At 35.3% G+C, this 17,911-nt stretch overlaps 1 protein-coding gene across 2 annotated transcripts in view; it reads left to right on the top strand.

Annotated features, from left to right (window-relative positions):
- Positions 1 to 137: 137 nt before the first annotated feature.
- LOC121424551 (dynein intermediate chain 4, axonemal-like) overlaps positions 138 to 17,911 on the top strand; it is a 33,275-nt gene continuing 15,501 nt past the window's right edge. The window contains exons 1-15 of one of the 2 annotated variants that reach the window (XM_041620276.1): positions 138 to 253; positions 1,778 to 2,015; positions 4,111 to 4,227; positions 5,841 to 5,911; positions 6,520 to 6,632; positions 7,121 to 7,302; positions 8,710 to 8,817; positions 9,538 to 9,607; positions 11,854 to 11,985; positions 13,365 to 13,480; positions 14,089 to 14,191; positions 15,113 to 15,318; positions 15,914 to 16,000; positions 16,353 to 16,430; positions 17,607 to 17,680. In XM_041620276.1, coding sequence (XP_041476210.1) covers positions 1,800 to 2,015; positions 4,111 to 4,227; positions 5,841 to 5,911; positions 6,520 to 6,632; positions 7,121 to 7,302; positions 8,710 to 8,817; positions 9,538 to 9,607; positions 11,854 to 11,985; positions 13,365 to 13,480; positions 14,089 to 14,191; positions 15,113 to 15,318; positions 15,914 to 16,000; positions 16,353 to 16,430; positions 17,607 to 17,680 — 1,673 coding nt within the window. In that variant the 5' untranslated portion in view covers positions 138 to 253; positions 1,778 to 1,799. Of the gene's footprint in view, positions 254 to 1,229; positions 1,334 to 1,777; positions 2,016 to 4,110; positions 4,228 to 5,840; positions 5,912 to 6,519; positions 6,633 to 7,120; positions 7,303 to 8,709; positions 8,818 to 9,537; positions 9,608 to 11,853; positions 11,986 to 13,364; positions 13,481 to 14,088; positions 14,192 to 15,112; positions 15,319 to 15,913; positions 16,001 to 16,352; positions 16,431 to 17,606; positions 17,681 to 17,911 lie in introns of those variants that run through there. The other variant, XM_041620275.1, reaches the window with a different exon arrangement.

Below are 17,911 nucleotides of genomic sequence, written 5' to 3' on the forward strand. Positions count from 1 at the left end.
TGCGAACTTGTGGACTGCTGATCAATTGACCAATCAGAGAGCATACAATGGTGACGTATGCGGTGGCAGAAAACTATATCCCAGTCACGATCCCATGGCAACTCGGTCGGCTTCGGCTTGCAAGTTTCTCGTTGTGTGGATCGATTGGATCGGAGCGCTCGCGCGGAGGAAAAACAACACGCTGATTTTAGCAAGTGGGACTGTACCGAAATTTCCGTTCTGCTAGTGCTACTGCTAGCTGCTGCTGTAAAGTGTAAGTAACTAGTAAGCATTAATTAAGTAGAGATTTTTCTTTTGATTACAAACATAGTAGAAAAATGAAATTATTTGTAGGCTGCATCAAAATATCCCAAAAGAAATGTAGGCCCTAAAGGCAAGCCAAAAGGAAATTTAGATCATTTGCAAATCATTTATTTTTTTAATTGAATTGAGGAACAAAATTAATTGTGAATGGGAGTTGTGTGTGGCACTGCCAGTGCCACTGCCTGGCATGACACTGATGATAGTGACAGCCAGTGACGAGTAAACCCAAGGCAAGGCCAAGCCTAAAAGAGGGCAGGTTTCGCGGCCGGAGCCCAGGGGCCGATTGCACGAAGGGGGGTCTTTCTAGTTTCTACATCACTCAACATGCTCAAAGTAACTAAGAGTAAGACATCAGTACCGTACATCATGTTCTAAATCTAAGGCCACACACAGCCGTCTTTTTTGTCTGAATATGCAGAATATTTCTGGAATGTATGATATGATAAACAAATAAAATTTGTTAGCTTAAATAGCTACTAAGGCTTAAGCTGGTATTATTTGTAAAAAATATGATGCAACACTCACATTTTATAATTTGTTTACTTTAGTCTTTAGTGGATGAATGAAATATGTTTGCAGGTAGGCCCCTAAATGTGTTTCACATGGCGCATCATAATAAAATGGGTGACATGAAAGACGATTCTTGCAAAGACCCTTTCGTGCAATCGGCCCCAGAACTCATCCGTGTAAACTAGGCAGACATGTCATGGGTACTCTCCAAAATGGGGTCGCAATAATAGCACTCCAAATAAAAGAGGAAAATTAATTATGCACTTAACTCGATTAGCCTATAATATGGATGAAGGTCTATCGTGACACAGAATCCTGACAATCGAGGCACAAACTGGACCCTCAAAAAAGGGAAAAGTTAGACCTCTACATCATGTCATGTTCATTCTTGCTATCGATTGGCCATTTTGTTTTCTATTTTAAAAGGAGAACAAACGAGACAGAACTTTTCCTTTTTTTGAGGGTCCAGTTTGTGCCACGTCAGGATTCTGTGTCACGATAGACCCACATCCATATCAAGGTAAGTGCATAAGTTTCCCCCTTTTATTTGGGGTGCTAGTATTGCGACCCCATTCTACCCCATTTTGGAGAATACACTTTGCCTAATATTATTTCAATCCATATCCATCCTCCGGTTAGCCTCAAAATTGGTGATTTAGAGCCAACATCAAGTTCCTCACACATGAATAATTCGCTGCCGATTTCAAAACATCGCATGCGCGAGGGTCTGAGCTCGGACCCTCGCGCATGCGATGTTTTTACCATCGGACACAGACTCGCCTTGCCATTTCTTTTAAACGTCTCATTTGAAGCCAGTTCGAAATTCCTCACACATTAATTCACTGCCGAATCCAAAATGGCGAACGCGGATTGCACTATCGCGGGGGTCACAGTAGTGCAATTTACCTGTCTGCATAAATCTGTTGTACTGCATATGACGATATTTGATCTTTTCTCTTCTCAGGGTCTGATAATTCACAATAACCATGCTAAAGCTTCCTGGAGGACAGAATGCTTCCAGCGTCATGAAGAGCAGCAAGATCAGTGGTTCAACTAGCCAGAATCGAATTGGCAAAGACCGTAATGTGACCCTAGGCATTGGGTCAAGGACAACCCTGAACTCCAGCAGAAAGAGCCAAGTTGGGATTGATAGCAAAACAGAACACCACAAGCTTCCAGGGGCCAAATTCCATAATATCCAGGTGAAACATTTGTTTATAAAGTCATTGGTAGGGGAAGGCGGGGTAAGTTGTGACAGTTTTTGCTTTTTGCATGTTAGAATTGATATGATTAATAATCTTGTCGAAATAAGTACCTTGCCTTGAAATTTAATTCTTCTGAAATATTTTCCACCTATATATTCTGTTTCTGTTTCTGTTTCTGTTTTTGGTAACTCCCGTATAGGAACTCGACAGGACAGCACTTTGCTGGTAAACGCCAAGCTGGTGTATAACCAATTACCTATGAAACATTTTACGTCTAGATTAATCAGTCATAGTGGCTGACGTTATAGACGACAGATATCACTCTCGGGCCTTTTTATCAAAGTGGAAACAGTGGCAGAGTTGGGATTCGAACTCACAACCTTGCGATTATGAGTCCAATGCTCTAACCACTGGACCACACGACCCGTATAACTTTCTATCCCCACACTGAAAGTCATCGTGACCTTTGAAAAAAACGATGTCAAATGGCTCAACTTGCCCCATATATGGGGTAAGTTTGAGCCACCTTCTGGGGCAAGTTGAGCCACAAAAACTATGTACAAAATGTATGCGGAGAACCAGCATGTCAATTTTTTTATTAAAGTCTTTTCACTTGCTAATTCTATATAAATACTAACATCCTTTAAGAGGAAAAGTGCAGTCATGTAAATTTGCTCCTTTCAGCCAGCATTTCAATTGATTTTTATGGTTTGTTTGTTTTTTAAGATACATTACCATAGGAATTACCATGGCTCAACTTGCCCCATGCTGTTTGGCTCAACTTACCCCAGTCCGAACTTAGTGTGATAATTTTGTATCCACACATTTATTATGCATCCATCATATAAAAGACTATGACAAGAATGAAGATCCATACCTGGACTAATAATGTTGTTATCATGTCTTTATTATATTCAAAGACGTGTGTGTTTATAAAGCACTTATCTATTTCACACTCTTTTTTACTTTTTTGGCTGAAATTCATGTTTTTCCCTCTAAAAAACTACTTTTTGTTTCAAAGTTGAAAACAATGTGGTGGGGTTAGGGGTTATGCTATGGGTCATCAAGACATGACACCACCACAAGGTCTGACTCATTCATTATTGGCCTGGGGCTGGTGGCTCAACTTGCCCCTATGCTCAACTTACCCCGCCTTCCCCTAATGTTTGCTACAACAATTTAGGTTGAAGTTGACAGATGCATAGGAGCCCCTTGATACACTCTACAGTACTTGTGATAATTTTCAGCCACTGGAGTCTTTTACCAAAGAAAAAAAAAGAAAGTGAATGATGTGAACTGAACTGAGATTCTGATTACAGTACTTTAACCATTTAAATGGCATTATATTTATTGTCCAGCTAAAATGCATTGCCATCAGCATCCTTGTTTGCTTTATTCTTTTTATTGGTTCTTTTCTCTCTTGAAACTAATGGAAGTTTTCAGAAAAAAAGAAAATTCTGCAGAAAACAATCACACATTTTTTAAGAATACATTTACGCTCATGAATAAGGGAATTATTTTACTTCTATAAATTTGATTAGCATATTTTGGTCAGTGGGAAAAGATGACACTGCCATTCTGTAAAGTCCTACATGTACAGTACATAAAAACTTGCTACACAAAAGAAATGTTGTGTATCAGTGATTTAAAAAATGCATAGCAAATTGCAATGCAATACCAGAAAAAAAATACCACTTTTACCACTTCCCTTACATATTTTGGGGAGAATAGAAAACACCAATTCTCTAGTGAAGATGACTTTCTCAGCCCATAAAATACTACATTAAACTTATAAAAGGTTGACATTTTTTTTGTACTACAGATCACCTGTATTTTTTCTGCAGACCCAGATGGATGTTCACCCCGCCATAGTTTGATGGGTGTAGAATTACAACAATGATAATTGTAGTGCCATAAATGCTTGAGGTACTTATGAGTTAGAAAAGTTGATAAAAAAGGAGAATGGAATATCTGTTATTCAACATAAACTGTCACAGATGTAACTTTTGTTTGCTCTTAAAGCATACATGCATGCGATTATTTATGCTGATCTAGCATTTCATGATGTTCTGACATCCTCTGTGCAATGTAGGTATTAGACGATGAGGGCCAAGATGTCACTCCACAGCCCCTTATTGCTGCAGATCCCTCCTCAGTCAAACAACAACAAAGCAAGCTTTTCAATGCTGGTGAATCAAGCCATGGAACAGTGAGTACCTCTGTCCCTCTTATGTATGATTAAAGTTTAGCTTGGAATGGGAGCCAGGCGGGCTGTATATTTCTGAAATTTGAAATTAATGTAACTTGGCCGAATCTTGATAAGACAATTCTTTTGGGACCAGTCACCATAAAAGTCTGTTTTACTTGAGAAGCTTGACTTAAAAGAGGTCTATTACACATGTTTTGCATGATCTGGTCATAATAAACAAAAGTTTTTTTACTTCGGCAAATATTTGACATATGATGTTGATTTGTGCAAACAAATTATCTACAGGTATTGTATTTCTCAGAAAGAACTTAGATTCTTCTTTTAAAGGGGAAGTTCACCCTGACAAAAAAATTTATTGTAAACTTTGAGAAATATTCATCAATTAATTAAAAAGTTATTAGAGTTACAATTATTTGATTTGTGACGTCATATGCGAGCAGCATTCATACATAGCGAATGGTAAAAAAATCAAAGAAATATCATTTTCTCAGAAAATTGAAAATGGTTTTCACTGTACCTTTTTTATATCAATAGACAAATCATTTTACACCCAATCATGAATAGAAAACAAAATTAAGTCATCAGGAACCATACAAAATTTGAAATTCATGCATTTTATATTACATAACACATGGGGCAGCTGCTCGTTTATGACGTCACAATTCCAAATTTTTGAACTCTTATAACTTTCTTACTTTTTAACGGATTTTCCTCAAACCTTCACCAATATTTTTTACTATTTTTTCTGCTATTTTTACAACAAAGTTTTCTTCAGGGTGAACTTCCCCTCTTAAACTCTTATAACTTTCTTACTTTTTAACGGATTTCTTACTTTTTAACGGAGTTTCCTCAAACCTTCAGCAATATTTTTTACTATTTTTTCTGCTATTTTTACAACAAAGTTTTCTTCAGGGTGAACTTCCCCTTTAAAAAAAAGTGTGCAGACACCATAGATAAAGCAAACAAAATAAATCAATCAATGACCCCACATTAAAATGTACAGGAATAAGTGCATAATTACATAATGTAGACTTGTAGTTTATTTTAAGTTTAATTCATCAAAGTGATACAGTTTAAAGTGACAAGAATAATTGTAAGTAATTGTAATTTGTGCTGTCATTTTTGTGAGGTCACTGATGATATTGAAGTATGATGGAGGCTAAGTTGTTTTGCAAATGCTATCTGCATAAGATATGAACCTCTCTTGTAATGATGAATATCACTTTTTCTTGTACCATCAGGCAATAATTTTTCGGCTTTACATTGGAATTTATTATTTGCTTAGCATTTATTACGATGTGTAACTATTTCTTCTTCTCCTGACCATCTGTAATATATTGAGGATTTATTGCCATGGGAGATTAAATAACCCTCTCCTGTACAAAATTCAAATTTCGGGTCCCCCATCCCCCTGTTGTCCCATGGATCCCCCCCCCCACACACAAATATATGACTATCAATATCTTTGATCTAAAGGCAAGGGCCTGAAATATTTTACTATGAAACCTCCACCTTGTTAATTGTCTTCATTGCTATTATTAATTCTGAATCTGACAAGGTCCAAAATTTGTCTCATTGATTCCTTGCGTTTTATCTCTTTAATTTATTTTTAGCCGACTGATCTTATGTCACAAGCATCTATTTATCAGACTGGAACAACAAGCTTTGCTGGACCATTTACAAGGTAATTATAAGGGTTATATCTAATTCTTTCAAAATCATCTATCAATAATAAACAGTTACTTAATTTTTAAATCAGAGAAGATTTGGATGTGTACACTTCTGAGAAAAGGGTGTTTGGTATAATGTTCGCAATTTTCAACTGAGTGCAGTAGATAGGTCATCTTGTAGTGGACCTTCATTAAAAATGATTAGTGGTATTCTCACAGCAATAATTGAGTTGACCATTGTCCTAACTGTGGCTTAGACCATTCTTTGATAGATTCCAGCCAGTTTCCAGATCATTTACCTTGATCAGATTATAATCCTGGCATGAATAATGTTGACAACAAAGATGAAGTGAAATGAGATGAGAAATTAACATGAATTTGACAAGGAGGTTTGAATAATTCTTTGGTACATTATCTTTGAATATTGAATAAAGAGGATAAAACCTAGCATCAAGTTTGGACTGACATTTTTGGTTTCACCTCCAATCATGAATTCCAACCCATTTTTGTCTGAGCCTTAGAGCACTGATTCTCTGATGTTAACTAAGGAGAATGTCTAAGTTTATTTAGGTCTGATTAAAGTTAATTTTTGTCTCCTTTTGTTTTGTCTGTGTTACGATAGATCTGTGTTTGGAGCCAGTATGTCACATGCTTCCAGTCAATCTAACACAGAATCCTTCACAGATGAGATAGCTGAACCAACATCTATGAAAGATATGCTGAGTGGCTTAGAAGGTAAATAATTGTCATGTCTTCATCAAAGGAATTGTTTTATGAAAGGGGGTGGTACACTGTTAATGATTACCACATTACATTTTGCATACTTCCTTTTACCAGTGTAGTATTTTCTTGTAAGGGGTTGAGTATGGGAGTATTAAAAAATACAACTCTTCAATAATCATAATTATTTTTTGTCTTATTATGATTATATTACATGGAATGCTGTTGAATATCTATTAAATTTGATAGAGTAGGTGCCATGTTAAAAAGAAGCATTTGTAAAAGGCTTGTTTTTGTTTCATCCGAACAAGACCAAATGGTTGTAGTTTGAACTGTGCTTGTCAAGCTGCGGAGGTATGATATAGCTGTTGTAGATTAAATTCTTGAAGTTCTTGAAAAGAACTTCATGAAATTTCTCAGAGAGGCTCATACATAAAATGTTTGTAGAAAAACAAAATAGTAATTTTGTAATATACTTCATGGTATTTCCATCCATTGTATAGATATCCAGACACGAAGGGAGGAGACAAAGGAAGATCTAACAGAGGAAGACCTTGAGAAATATATCCCAATCAACCTGACAGAGACTGCCACAATATGGTTATTAGATATCAATGGAGTCAGTATGTCAATAGATGCCGAGGACGCATCAGCAATTAAAAGCAAGAATGAGAAATATAAAGAGGTAAGAGAAGATTTGGAAGAAGGAGAGAGAGAGAGAGGTAGACAGACAGACTGGGTACCATGTTATGAAACTTTGCCAGAACTAACAAATCAACATTTCGATGACAATTACCTTGAAACATTTCGTCATAGATCAGTGGCTCATCAGCCAATCAAAACCAAGGATTTATTATTGAAATTGTCACTGTTGTCAATTCAGTCAGATAGTGCTGGCAACTTTCAAGAAAAGGTTCCCAACGAATCATTTATCAATGATCTTCCCTGACACCTGTATAAGCTACAGAAATAATTGTATCTAATATTCTGAGAGCAAAGTCCTCAGTCAAAATCGTTGACAAGAAGGAGCACTGATGATTAGGTTGTACACCAGCTTTACACAATTAAAGAGAAATACCAGTAAAGAGAAATACCAGTAGTTGCAGTAAACACTGATTTCATGAGAAAGTCTGTAAAACCAGGCTTAATTGTCAGTATATCATCGAGGATCTAGATCTGGTACAGTTACATAAACTGAACTTTGTGAAATCTTGAAATCTACGCTGAATAATGTTCACACTGAAGATCACCAACACAAATAAGTGCACGTGGGACAGTGTATTATTGCTATGAATGTCGGCCCGACGCTTGACCCAAATCCTGTGCTTATTTGCTAATTTCTCAGCAATTACACAATTTCTTCCAGAATCCTTTGGCACATATTTTTTATTTATACATACAGACACTTTGGTGGTCATTTCATTGGATTTTGTACGAACTCATTTTGATATCGTTACCACAACTGGCATTTACTTTTAACCCTTTGAACCATATAGGCCGGAATACCGGCCTACCAGAAAACACGCAAATACCTGATAGGCCGGAATACTGGCCTACAGCCATGTGATTTCAAAAGCATGGATTCTAAATGTCAGGTGATCTTAGAAAATGACGTCATCTTTCTAGTACGTGTAGGAATATTTAGTCAATAATTTCAGTCAATGTGGGCAATGATTTCGGAAGGATTGAGCTTCAAAAATGGCCAAAATATGCCACTTTTTTGTGATTGCTCGTGTCGTACGTGCGGTAACACACTGTGTAATACGCGGCGAGTCACATGCTTACTATGGGGAAGCAATTGGTATATCTCACTTTGGTGAAAACAGTGATTTTGAGCCCAAAACAGACACTAAATTTGATATAGGTCTACGAGAAGCCAAACAACTTCAGCCGGCTCGTCCGAGTACAAGCGGGGGGAAGGTGCCGTTGGGTCTCGAATCATGGAGGATTGTGGGAATGTGGTCGAGAAGTCATTTATGTGCAAATAATTCAGGGTGTATGTCACGGCCGCCCCTAATAATTCAAGGTTCAAAGGGTTAAGGTTCATCCTTTAATTGTTATTTGTAATTATTTTGATTGTCTCTTTTTGTAGCTGTGCAAAAGTCGTGATGGTAATGACAGATATGCTGAAAGGGGGATGCAGACTTTCAACGACCTCCCGAAGAACAAGGACATCCAGACATCTCGAGTAAACTTCATTGTAAGTTACCATGAAAAATCATGAGTAAAAGTGTTGGTGAACTTATTGAAAAGATTTTGTGTCATCATTGTAGTGCCTTGACAGTTCTTGTTTGTAATACATTATTGTTCAGAATTCTAGTACATTGCAAAGCAAGCAACATCATTACTGCACATTAGAAATTGTTTCATATTTTTCTTGTTACTGCGCATTGATAACGCTAAGATTGCATGATAAGGTTTTATGAATTTAATCAAAATTATGGTCTAAAGTGTACTGTGTTCCAATAATCACACTACTTCTGTACTAGAATTTCGCCCATTTCAATTTGCCCTATATTTAAGGTGTATGTTCTTTTTGATAGCAAAATGCTATGATTGTTTGAGTTTATTGAAACAAGGACTTCAACTTCAACTATATGGAAATCCATCAGTGTCATAATTTTTCTCACAGAAAATTTGCACAATGTCCTGTGTAAACAAAGAGGATCACACTGAATTTTCAAGGAACTATGAATGTATGAATATGCAACATATTTAGGAAACATGTGGAACTAACATGCTTTTAAGATGATGATGTATTTGGCTTTCCATAGTTGTGGTTGATGGGATTAATCATAACTCTTTGTAAGATGGGGCCCTGTTTTTAAAATGAGAGCATACCTGTACTAAAAAAATTCAGCATTTAAATACAGATCAAAGTAGCCAATTCCTAATTTTGTCTTTTGTTTTTTAATTACAGGACCAAGAAACCATAGTGAATAATTGGGATATGTATGATACATACCAAGATCAGGAAAGAAAAGCCAACTGTAAGTTATGACTTGTAGAATTCAACCTTGTATGTTGTTATATGCAATTATGGTATTCACCAAGTTTCTTCATTGAATTTGTAACTTGAAGTGATGTAATACTTCCTCAAATCTATAGAATTTGGATGTCTTATGGAAATCTCACAAAAAAAGTTGAATTCTCAGTAAAAAAAACAACTAAAAGCATTGCCATTGTGGGCTTCCATTCATTTTTTTTTTTTTTTTAACGAAGGCAGCTTAGCTAAACATGATTATACAAATAGTGATATTTCTCAATGGCAACTGTTAAAAGCTTTCATGTGATTGGCACAGAAAAAATTTTGCTTCATAGAATGCTCCCCAGAGCTGACTTAAAATTCTGCTCAAGAGCAACATAGAAAGTACTTGGTTTAGCAACATGTAGCATTATTTGATGGACGTCTTCCTGAGATACAGGCTACAGTGAGAAAAAAAAAATTGTTTGTAGACTGTAAATCAATGTTTGGCTTTTAAGGTGAATGAGCTCCCAGCAAGGTTAATTCCTAGAATGCACAGTGCTTGCAACAGCAGCACGAGCTTAAGACGTAATATTAACCCTTTCCACGCGTACTTCGCACCAATACACTCTCATGACCACGCGAACTTCGCATTTCACGCTCAAACAAACAATCCATTGTTTCCCTCCCTGAAAATAATCCAGCACAGAGGGGTTCATGGCCAAGCGAACAAAGAGTTGATAATCAGAATAGATTATTTCTAAAAAATGGTACCATATAAATGCCTATTATTATTGTACAAGAACTCAAGTGTTGTTATTGAAGAGGGATGAAACTTTGTTCCCCATAGACTGATATCTCCTGAGAGCAGGAGGCCATTTCATAAAGCTGTTCAGTTAAGAAAGACCGGTGGTAAATGATATTCAACATTAAATGTTCATTGGTGATTATTTAGCGCAAAGATAGGTTCGTGAGTTATTCTTAAGGGAAAATGAAACCTTTCAAACAGCGATAGCCTGTGTTAAAACATAAAAATCAAAGAAACAGATCAACAAAAGTTTGAGAAAATTGAATAAATAGTAAGAAAGTTATGAGCATTTGAAGTTTAGATCATTATCATAATGTAGATCCTCTAGTTGGTAATGCGACAAAGATGTGTGATGTCACTTGTGAACAACTTTCCCATTACTTTTCTATATATATTCACTTAAACTGCCTCTTTTATCACATCTATCAGTAGATCATGTATTCTTTCTATAAGAGGGCATGTAATACGGATTTTTAAAGAATACATTATGGATAAGGAATTCGTATCACTATGAGGAAGAGCAAAAAGGGATACTTTAGGGGTATTTTATAGTCCCTCACAGGGAAAGGTTTTCACAAGTGACATCACACATCTTTGTAGCATTGCCAATGGGAGGATTGCCATAGCATTAGTGATCACAATATTCAAATGCTCATTATTTTCTCATTATTTTACCGATTGTTCTCAAACTTTCTTTGCTCTTATTCTTTCATTTTGCTCTTTCCACACAAGCCCACTTGTTCCAAAGGTTTCATTCCCCTTTAAAGTCCCTCTTAAAGGGGAATCCTACCCAAATAAAAACTTGTTTTTACAAGAAAAAGAAAAATCAGACAAGTTGATAGCTGAAAGTTTGAACAATATTGGACAAACACCAAGAAAGTTAAGAATTTTTTAAAAGTTGTAAATATTGGTAATCACTATACCCATGGAGACTTCAAATTGGCCACATATGGGATGTCATAGTGATGTAAGGCAAGGACTACTCTTCCATGTACTCCAATGCATATTATGGCTGAATTGTCATTTTTCCCAAAAGTTTTATTTCAAATTATATTTTTCTGTCATGAGGACATAAAACAATATACTACCTGGATTATATTTAGATTACAGCCCCAGGGTAATGGGTACTTGGGAGAAAACCACAAATCCCTGATAATAAAGTACATGGCCTATGGGAAAGTTGTCCTTGCCCCTTATCATAATTTACTCTCCTAGTTGCCAATTTGAAATCTACATAGTATTAGTGATCTCAATTTTAAAACAGCAATAACTTTCTTGTTGCTTGTCCGATTTCTTTCAAACTTTCACCATTCTGTTTAATTTATTTTTCTCCTTCCCAACACACCATTTTATGGCCAAGGCTGGATTCCCCTTTAACATACAAACAGCTTTATGAAACCCCCACCCGGTTTGATTAGATTTGAGATATTTATTTTACTTTGTTTTACCTGTTGTATCTTCAGCTCAAGAATATGAATTCAATGAATCTGATCAAGAGAAGAAGAGGATAGTTGAAAGACCAAAGAGTACAAAGTCTGGTGTCAGCTCCATCATAGAAGAAGACTCTGGAAAGAACACTAGCTCTAAAACAGGAGGTACTTATTTAGATCAAGGGGGTGTTGCAAGAAAATATTTGCAATCAATCGCAAATATTCTGTTGTAATTTTACAGTTGATTGATCACTTTTAAATGGCAAATCAGATTACACTCCTTGTTTCATGGAGCAGATTAGCAATCAATCACAAATTTGCAATTAATTGCACGGCATATGCTTGATTTCGGGAGCGAAAATAGACTTGGGATTGATCGCAAGTTTCTTGCAATGCCCCATTAGATTGCTTTCATTATCTGGAATTTTATTTGGTTATTGAGTATTGGCCCTTTTTTACATTGTTTGTACCATATGTATCAATCGTTTTTGTTTTTCTTTTTCTTTTTGTAATATTTGCAATGTGACTTCTTTAATCAGTAATGCTCATTTGTAGAGTTTGTCATATGTCATATTGTCTCATTGTAGAATATGAATGGAAAATAAATTAGGAATGGATTCATTATTACTTTTTATTGTTAAAAATGTTTGTATAAGATCCAAAAGCAGATTGATGAATCATTAATGTATATCACATTGGAAACTTGTATTAGTAATAGCAATCTGAAAAAAATATATGCAATGTTAACTGAATGAATTGTGCTTATCTTGATTTAAAGCATCAAGAAAATTCAGCTTTACCTTAAATTCCAAAACAATTGAACTACTTGAGTACAAACCCCTTTCAGTTGCCTTTTCTTTTGCATAAAAAGAAGTGGAAAGAAGCACCATTTTTAGTGCAGTGTGATGTCTTGAATTTTTCTGTCATAATTTAGACAAAAGATCGCTTCTTAAGTTTATTTATATGTAGAGGGTTTCCAGATGATATCATAATAACAGTGGACAGAACAATCTGTGCATTAGACAAGTACAACAATTATCACAGTTTGATGCACAAGTTTTTATTGTTAGCCCTCTGACATGGCTGCTCGTGGGAAACCTCTACAGTGCGTATCAAAAAATAGTTTACACTTTGAAAAAATCCTGTAAACTTACACATCTGTAATATCCTGAAGATTTTTCCACATTTTAACATTGGTACAGATCCATTTGAGCAAATGACGATATAACTGTCAAAAAATATTTCGGCTTGAGTGAGCACCACTTACCAAAAATGGACAGTACTCACTCAAGTGTAAAATTCTGTCATAACTTTTACTTCCATTGGAGAGATGAGACCCAAACCCAAGATTATAAGTGATAAAGATATCCACATGTTGTATATTTTTTAATTCCCAGGGCTTTTTCAAAGTGTAATCCTTTTTTTGATACGCACTGTATTATCAAAAATTACCTTCAATTTCTTCTGAAATTCTAATATAACTCAGCAGGCATGACTTCTTGTCTCTAAGTAATCTTTTCGTGCTCATTTCATTTTCATCTCAGAAGGAAAAGCGAGTATGGTGAATGCTTCCATGGTAGAGTCTGAGATAGGTGAGGGTGAAGGTGAAGGAGAAGAAACAAAAGAAAGCTCAGGAAAGTCACATGAAGAAATTCTTGCAGTAAGTCCTTTTTATCCTGGATTCTACTTCTCAGGCCACAGATTGATTTCAGGGCCCTGTCTTACAAAGAGTTACGATTGATCCAATAGATCGTAACTCTATGGAAATCCATTGGTGTCATAATTTTGTCTACAGGAAATTTGCAAAATGTCCTTTGTAAATGGAGGAGAACACATCAAATTGTCAAAGAAATCAATGAATTTATGGATATACATTCATACCTAGAATTTCTTTAAAAACAAACATGCATCTTACTTGTTGACTTTGCTGGCTTTCCATAGTTGCGATTGATTAAATCAATCGCAACTCTTTGTAAGACGGGGCCCAGGCCTAACAATGCATTTCAGGCCATAGAAAACTGGAAAACACATTGTGTGTGTACAAATGGCCAATTCTAGATTATTTTCAGTCTTTCATTTATATTTCAAAGAGAGGAGGTATTCCGTGAATGCATAGCGCATTTCATAAAGTGATGTTGTCAGTGATCTTAGATAACAAATTTGTCTCTGAGAGCAATCGTATAGATGTATGCATTTTTGAAGCTTTAAACTTTATTCATGAAAATCTGTCAATTGATCCTAAAATATTCATTTGTAATTTGTTTTCAGTCAGAGGAGCTAAAAGAAGATTTGTTTGTAATGGAGAGAGTTGTAACAATGAACATACTGCAACACAAACAGGCTGCCTATAGGAACCTACCTATCTATCCAGGTAAAAAAAAAATTGATTTGTTTATAATAAGTATATCAGAGTGGTAACAAGAAAGAAAGGAGAACTTAAAGGGCAAGTCCACCCCAACAATACAGTTAATTGATTCAAACAGGCATGACAATAAAATTTTCTTCATCAAATTTGGACATGAAATAAAGAAAATTATGGCATTTTTAAGTTTTGCTTATTTTCACAAATAGTTTAATACACATCATGGTCTGTATGCAAATTTGGGATGCGGTGATTTAGATAAAATCTGTCTTATGATTGTAATTTCTTCAAATCAACTTTTCTTGGATGGTCTTGACCCCATCCCTTGTTTTATGTATACTCTAACAAGAACATAAAAGTTGTTTGTGACATTCACTGAATACTTTTAAGATTTTTCTCTTTTGATTGAATTTGTTTGAACACTTCACTGAATCTCATTCTACCTTTGATGTTATGGTGAGGTAAAAGTAAATTTATCACTACAGAGTAACATTTTAGCATTAGCCGAAAACTGGACACGTGGAGATTTTTTTTTCTTTTTGATTTTCATGCAAAAATGACCGAATTCAGCTTCTGCCTCAAGGTAATTTTCAGACCGAGAGTGATCAAAATGCCTCATTCAAGGGGATTTACAGACTTTCATTGCTTTCATAATAGTTCAGCTATGGAGTATTTAGAGCTACCTTCCAGCCAAATATTTTCTTGGCACAAAATAACTCATCTAAAGTGATTTTTAGAACTCTTGCCTCCTTCAAGGGGCTTTATAGACATCCATTGCTTTCATAATAGTGATATAGCGTATTTAGAGCTACCCTCGAGCCAAATATTTTTTGGCACAAAAATAACTCATCTAAAGTGATTTTTAGAACTCTTGAACAAAAACTAATTCCTTCCATTGCAATTTTTGACATTGTATATTACATTGAATAGATGTTGACAGAGTGGAACCTGAAGAGACGGAAAGCCAAGCCTCGTTACCTACCGCAGGAACAGCTCCTTCGGCTCCTCCCGCATCGACAGCCAACCAGGTCGCACTCACCCAGCTTGGTCCTAACTTAGACCGGCTTTGGGCTTATTCCTGTAGTCTTACGAAAGGAAGGAATGTCAGCTGCATGGCATGGAATAAAGGAAATCCAGTAAGAATAGTGAGACCCTCATATAAATATAAGCAATTGATTGTATGGCTGGATTGTGTGAATGATTGCTTTGAAGAACCTTCCAAGTTTTTAACCAAAGGCCATGAATATCACTTTTTCTGCAACAAGAAAACAGCAGAGGATTAAATAATCTACATTGTCTTGTCGGAAGAGAAGCTGTAGTGTGGCGCATTTCAGGACAAGATCTTGTTCTTTGTACTGTCACAAAAAAGCCAGTCACTACCTTGATAAATTCTAAATTGAATCAATGGAGGTTTATAACACAAGCGCTGCACCACTCAAGAACTCTGGGAATTAGTAGTCATTTTGAAATGGCTAAGAAAACATATATCTTGGGCGAATTATGTCCTCAAGCTTTGAGACATGATAGATAATGAAACTTTCCATTTCTATTAAAGATAAATAGACAATACTAATTTGACAAAATTTGCCATTATGGTGCTGACAACCTTTTGTTGGTTTGAGATGATTATCCCTTACATAGATTCCTTTTATCTCTTCTGTAGAACCAACATCCTTTTTGTGTGTTTTTCTCTCTACAATGAAACGGTTATGCCTATTTTCTTCCTTGCAGGATTTGATAGCGGTCGGCTATGGTCAATTTGGTTTTACAGAACAGAAAGGAGGTTTGGCCTGCTGTTGGTCACTCAAAAACCCTGAGGTAAGAATATCCTGTCCCCCCCCAAAAAAAAAAAAAATGTAACTTCTTTTATTGGTGGAATATGCCCTTTTAGAATATTTCCACACGTTTTCTGTTTTCTCGTTATTTAAACCCTCTAAAAGGTGTAACCTTTATCAAAATACAGCTAATCAATTATTCTTTTTCAATCACCCCTTTAAATGCTACAAAATAAAGTGTAATTTAAAATCAAAAGTAAGAAAAGTAGCCTATGTACTAAAATTTTCATATCTTTTCCCAGTGTATTCAACTTTTCTTCTTATTTGGTAATATTTTTTGACGGTATGAAATTGATCATTGTTTCTCACTATTCTTCCCTTTATCTACTTCACAGTATCCAGAGAGAGTATTTAACTGTGAAGCTGGAGTGACTGCTATGGATTTCTCAGGCTCAAATCCAAATCTCTTAGCAGTAAGTAGAAATACTCAGAAAAGATAATCTTGTCTTGTTTATTATAAACAAGACAAACATTTACATATACATAATCATAAACATTGACATCCTAATCAAATTTTGAAAATGGTATTTTCATCTTGTTTATCAATTCCCGAATATGAAATTGTTGACAGTTTGCTTCATATAAAATTTTGATGAATGCTTTTATATCGTGACATAGATGCTGCAATAGGCCATGTATTATCCAAGATTGTATAGTGACAAATTCTAAATAAAAGATTTTTTTCTTATCAGATATTCTGGCAATTTCAGAGTGAAAATAGGAACTATATAACACACTTATTTTTGCAAGACTTACTCAATGACTTACAAAACGTTCTGACAATAGACCACTTTGTATTTCAAAATGTTTAGTGTTCTGTTCCACTTCTCTGTTGTCTCTTTTTTTTTAAGTATCAAGTTTCAAGTTTCATTTATTTCTCCTCAAGAGATCAAGATAAAAATACATTAAAAAGAGACAATGTAAATACAGTGAACATCAAATTTAAAGAAAATGAGGGAGGTAATGACCAAAAAGGAAAAAACCTTGTGTGAGGCCAACCCATAACAAAAATTGTATTTAAAGAAATATTAAAAACATCATATAATCACAAATTCAATGAGAAAAAAAAACATAACAAACTCCTAACTAAACCTTAACCGAATGAGAATTGGGGGGAAGAACCAAAAATAGATCTAAGACTTAGACAATAAAATGTTTTGTATTTCCTTTTAAGTGTTCTTTTAGAGTGAATGATTCCCTCGGGGATAAATCTGGGACCCGGTTTACAAATAGTTGTGATTAATCTTATCAAAACTATGGGTGGCCAACAAATAATAAATAATAAACTGGATGTGTACTGTAAGTGATTTGTGCCCCAATTGGCTATCCTAGTTAAACCACAACTTTAAACCAGTGTTTAATTTAAACCTGAGTTCAGAATACGGGCCTAGGTGTTTACATGTAGGCTACATAAACTGTACGTCTAATTCAACTGAAAGTTCTCGTATTTGATAATCCTGAAGATTCAGAAAGGAGGGGAAGCTCAAATTAGAATCCTGAACACATTCCATGGTGCAGGATTACATCTGATCTATCCACACCTATTCTGTTAATTGACAATGTTTATTTTTAATTTCCTCTATTTACAGGTTGGTCTCTATAACGGCACAGTAGCAATATACAATGTAAGAGCTTCTAGTGACGAACCAATTCTTGATAGCTAGTAAGTATTCACATTAAATTGCCATAGTTAATCTATATAAGCTGTCAAAAATTTCCTTTGTAATCAGTTATAATTGATCCAACTGAATTTTTGCTGGTTCTGTGAGAAATTTGAGAGAAAAGTCTTCAAAATCAAGTTAAAATATGATCATTGTAGATTTAGATCCCACAAGCCATCAAATGATGAAAACTAAGTGAAAAGAGAGTACCAAGAGAAGCAACAACCTAGAAT

This window comes from Lytechinus variegatus, chromosome 11 (genome assembly GCF_018143015.1).
Source record: "Lytechinus variegatus isolate NC3 chromosome 11, Lvar_3.0, whole genome shotgun sequence".
In the NCBI taxonomy this organism is placed as follows: Eukaryota; Metazoa; Echinodermata; class Echinoidea; order Temnopleuroida; family Toxopneustidae; genus Lytechinus; species Lytechinus variegatus.